Source organism: Halyomorpha halys, unplaced genomic scaffold (genome assembly GCF_000696795.3).
Source record: "Halyomorpha halys isolate HHAL.00 unplaced genomic scaffold, Hhal_1.1 Scaffold1139.1, whole genome shotgun sequence".
In the NCBI taxonomy this organism is placed as follows: domain Eukaryota; kingdom Metazoa; phylum Arthropoda; class Insecta; order Hemiptera; family Pentatomidae; genus Halyomorpha; species Halyomorpha halys.
In genome coordinates this window covers 7,997-12,962 of record NW_027109584.1, presented here as the reverse complement: position 1 = coordinate 12,962, position 4,966 = coordinate 7,997, and the positions used below count along the sequence as shown (strand labels likewise).

The 4,966-nt window shown below is 32.3% G+C and overlaps 1 protein-coding gene across 2 annotated transcripts in view; it reads right to left on the bottom strand.

Annotated features, from left to right (window-relative positions):
- LOC106688480 (tetratricopeptide repeat protein 5) overlaps nt 1–4,650 on the bottom strand; it is an 86,110-nt gene extending 81,460 nt beyond the window's left edge. For both annotated transcript variants that reach the window (XM_067047764.1, XM_067047765.1), the window contains exon 1: nt 4,559–4,650. In XM_067047764.1, the coding sequence (XP_066903865.1) occupies nt 4,559–4,591 (33 nt within the window). In that variant the 5' untranslated portion in view covers nt 4,592–4,650. The remainder of the gene's footprint in view (nt 1–4,558) is intronic.
- Between the last annotated feature and the right edge of the window lie 316 nt (nt 4,651–4,966).

Below are 4,966 nucleotides of genomic sequence, written 5' to 3'. Positions count from 1 at the left end.
GCTGTTCCCATTAAGTCGGATACTGCAGAGGAACCAGGTTGGCTACAAACTCAATACCAAGGACGAGGCAACCACTGTCAGCCACAACTGGTACATGGATGATCTTAAGCTATATGCAAAAAAGAAGCAACAATTGCAAAGTATGAGTGAAATAGTGTCATCCTATACCAAAGATATAAGCATGTCATTTGGACTTGATAAATGCATGGTGCTGCATGTGAACAAGGGAAAGGTGGTCAATGCCCAAGACCTGCTGATAAATGAAGAAGAGCGCATCAGAGAACTAGAAGCCAAAGAACAATATAAAGATTTAGGTATACAGCAGCACCTCAAAATAGCTCGAAAGAATGAAATGAAAAAATAACTTTATTCTGGGACATATGTCCCCTAAGAATAATTACATGGTTCATATAGTGAGATTTTTATCTGGCGAGCGTTTACAAATTTTCAGATAGTAGAATGAAATTACATTGGTATATTGGCTTATTATATTGGCTTTACTACTGTTTATAATGTTAATCAATAACTGCCTATTTATTTGATTACAAAGATGTGGAGGTTTGGTTATTCAATAAATGAAGGAATAAGTGTTGTTTAAAGGAGAGAATGGATGAGGATGAGGAAAGAATGTGGAACAAGAGCTAATAACAATCTTGAAAATGAGACTATGAATAATATTAAAGACTCAACTTTCTGGAAAACATAAAATCAAGGCCATAAATACTTGGGTCATACCAGTGCTAAGCTACAGCTTTGGTATAATACAGTGCTCAAATACCAGCCTACAAGAAATAGATTGTCTTGTAAGAATGACACTTACGCACGAGCGAACCCACCATCCCATATCATCCAAATCCAGACTTCATTTATCCAGGAAAGAAGGAGGACGAGGACTCATAAATATTGAAGAAGCGTGCCGCAAGCAAGAATTATTCCTACGTCAATATTTCCATTCAAAAACCACTGGTGTTTATAAGGCAATAGTTACAATGGATAATCATCTGACTGCACTGAACCTGAGCAAAGCGGATGAACCGAACATTTTTTCAGAAAAAGAACGACTGGTGGAGTGGAAAAGTAAGTCTCTGCATGGGAGATTCTACAGCCAACTGAACGAAGCCTCCATAGACAAAGAAAGATCAGTTGAATAGCTAAAAGCAGGAAGGCTATTCTCCGAGACAGAGGGATTCGTAGTTGCAATTCAAGATCAGGTTATTGCCACCAGATCATATAGGAAGCATGTGCTAAAAGACGCAACAGTGTCGGATAAGTGTCGATTATGCTCGGTAGCGCTGGAATCAATCCAATATATCACGGGTGGATGTGGAGTGTTGGCTGGTACTGAATATTTACAGAGGCACAACAATGTGGCCAAAATTTTACATCAGGCACTGGAGATAAAGCTACAACTTAATTGAAGATAAGATCCCATACTACAAGTACCACCCAAATAGACTCCTCCAAAAAGGTCCTCTCAAGATCTATTGGGATGAATCAATAATTACGGACCATTCAGTACACCACATTTAAACCAGATATCCTCCTTATTGATCTAAGAAAAAAGAAAGCAAAACTTATTGATATCGGAATCCCAAACGATAATAATATAAGCTCTACTGTGGGAGAAAAACTAAGGAATTGGCGATTGAATTGAAGGAACTGTATCACTTGGAGGGAGTTACCACAACTCCAAGCATAATATCCACCAATGGCCTCTTACCAAAATCCACAGTGGCAGGCATGAATGGTTTGGGAGTGCCCATTGATGTACTAAGGGAGGCTCAACAGTCTGTTCTTAGACACAACACATGTAGTGCGAAAGGTTCTAAATATTTGAAAAGAGAAAATAAATTAATAAACAAAATCTGAAGGTGGTTGGACTTCTAGGTCCCCCACCTCAGACATTCAACCCGCAATAGCGAGAAAAATCGGATAATAATAAATAAATAAAAAGAGGGCCTTGAAGATAGGCAGGAATATAAAGTAGTTAGGATGTTCATAGTGAAGCTTTCATAAGAGTTGCTTATTACATCCAGGCTATGGCTATACAAGGTCTTTTTTCATATTTTCACATAATTTTTGTTTACATATAATTATTTTTTGTAACTTTTACATCTAATCAATAATAGGATGATCATAAATTTGGGCTTGATCGGTTTTTTTTTTTTGTTAAAATACAAGAATATAAGTTATTTTAAACTATATATAAATTTACAGTGCAATCATGATCACAACTAGACTAACTTGAAATAGTGGGTTTTTATTTACTATATAGATGGAAGACTATATTTATTCGTCGTAGATTTTGTTTATTCATTTTGTAATTGATCCAACCGTATACATTGGTACATTTGAGAACATGGATTTAAGTGGAGACTTAGAAAACAATCGAAGTATGGCTAGAATTTATAGATATCATTGTTCTTTGCATAGGTCTATCATATAATATAGCTATTCTTTACACATTGCTATTCTATAATTTTGTTTCTAAAGTCAATGAAATTAAGGAATCTAATAATCATTCTCAACAAAATATTAATTCAATAGCACAAGCCTTTAGCCATGCAAACGAGATAATTAAAATAAAAGATCAATTCAAAAAACTTTATTGTTTAGAATAAAATATAAGAAAACACTGGAAAAGTTCACCCTGAATAGACACTATGTGTTCATGATTCGACCCAAATAATGCCAAGGGTATCTTATCACCATATAGACCGCTGTGATTCAAAATTTTTGAACTCTTTTTGGACAACTCTCTGAATCTCAATAAATGCCGTCACCTCTTCACTCCATAATATATATTTCTATTGGTCAGTGGAACTACAATGGATACTTTACATATGAGATTGGGCTCAAATTACATTAAATACTTTAGAATGTTTTACAACATTGCCACAAACACAAACTATAAAATGCAATGTCAGTAGCAAAAAATGTATTAAATACATCTTTAGAAACATGAAAAAAAATAAGACTTTTAAGTGATCTATTAAGCAAGCACAATAGATAACATTAATACTGGATGACTGATGATTGACCATGTGCGATAATAAAAGGAAGATACTAAGAAAGTTACATTACGGAATAAGCTTACAACAGATAATGGTTGATCATTTTTTGATTCTGTAGAAGTGAGTAAATACAATGCCAAGTGACAGTTGTGAACAAGTATCAAATATTCATCAAAACCTTTTATTTTCAAAAGTGTGTCATAATAGACTTAATTGAGAAGCCCTTATCTGAAGTAGAACAGTATTAAATCATTCATACTAACCACACATAAAACAAAAGCATAATATTTAGTTTTATTATTTAATATATTTATTTATTAATTGCCTAAGAGTTGTTTATATTAATAATAACATAACTACAAATGATCCACTTTACTCTCAACAAATTTATTTTAATTCTCCAACGTTTCAGCCCTAAGACCATTATCAAGGAGAAAACATCAATTATTGAGTTTTCATAATCATTAAAATAAATCTCTTTCACTAGCAGGGTATTAGCTCAAGTCATATATTAAAAACATATAACCTCAATACAAGAACTATTCTTTAAAAAAAAAATTCTTACTAAACATAATAACAATATTAACAAAACCTACATGAATTGTGACAAGTCAATAATTGAGGTTGTCTCCTTGATAATGGCCTAAAGTCCAAAAGGAAAAATTAAAAATCAACTTTTTGAAAGTAAAGTGGATCATTTGGATTTGTGTTATTATTAAACGTATAATATATCACAAGGCTAAAAAGTAATAAACTGGATTGGATATGACTTCAATTTAAATTATTAACACTTAAATTAATTTGGTAGATGAATGGAATATGATCCGAGTGCGGTCAAAAAAACTCAAATAGTAAATGAATATACTATTTTTATTGAGCCATTATTTAGATGAACAGACCATATTCCATTCATCTATACACACGGTCAATCAATAATCTTCCACTAATTTGGTAGATGCTTGACCTTAATTATTTACAAGCCTTAACACTGTTTTAATCTAACCATTACAGCAGCCCAGAGCTCCATTAATAATATTATATATTATATTAATAATATACATCACTTAAACATTACAATTACTTAGCTATTTCCAAGGTAAAATGCTAAAAATGTAATACCCAAACTTTTCCATAATTAAACTACTAAGAAAAATAAACATAAAGGCTAAGGAATATTATAAAACATAGGAATCCCAGTATTAACTGACAAACCTCATTACCAAAGGCATAAATGAACTCAGTAATAAAACTAATGCAACATTCAATTTGACAGTCAGTGTCACTACTAGGCATTCCTATACTTAATCCACACTTTGTTATTGGATTACAACTAAGATTTAATATTTGGTAATCAACAGTTATCTAATGACACATAGACTGGTCAACACATGTTAAAGTTATCATCATTACAGTTCATTAAAAATATATTTTGGTAGTTAACTTCAATATTACACACTGCCAACATGTGGTGAATGCGATTTAAATCACTAATATAATTAAAACTAACACAAAAGATTAACATATTGGACAATAAATGAAATTACCAGCAGTTTATTGATTGTCTCCAGCGTTTTCATTTTGTACTCAAATTTCGAGGTTTGAATTCTACTGTCAAGGAAGTTTGGATAACAACCAGTAATCGATTCATACAAACCCCAAAGAGAACAAAGCATAGATGTCAAACATCGACTAGTAGTGTGTAGTAGAAGATTACAATAGGTTAATTTATTGATCATGAGTTATACATTTCAGAGAATAATTCACATTCACGTATTCCACTGTAACATTATTTTTCATAGCCATTTCAAAGTTATAAGTTATCTATTTCTAATCCTGCTTACTAACCATTTTATTGACATATATCAATAAGGATTGCCAGTCACCTCTATTGAGTGCCATTGTAATCCAGACTCTTAATCAGTTTTTTTCGTTGTTAGTACAAACATAAACCC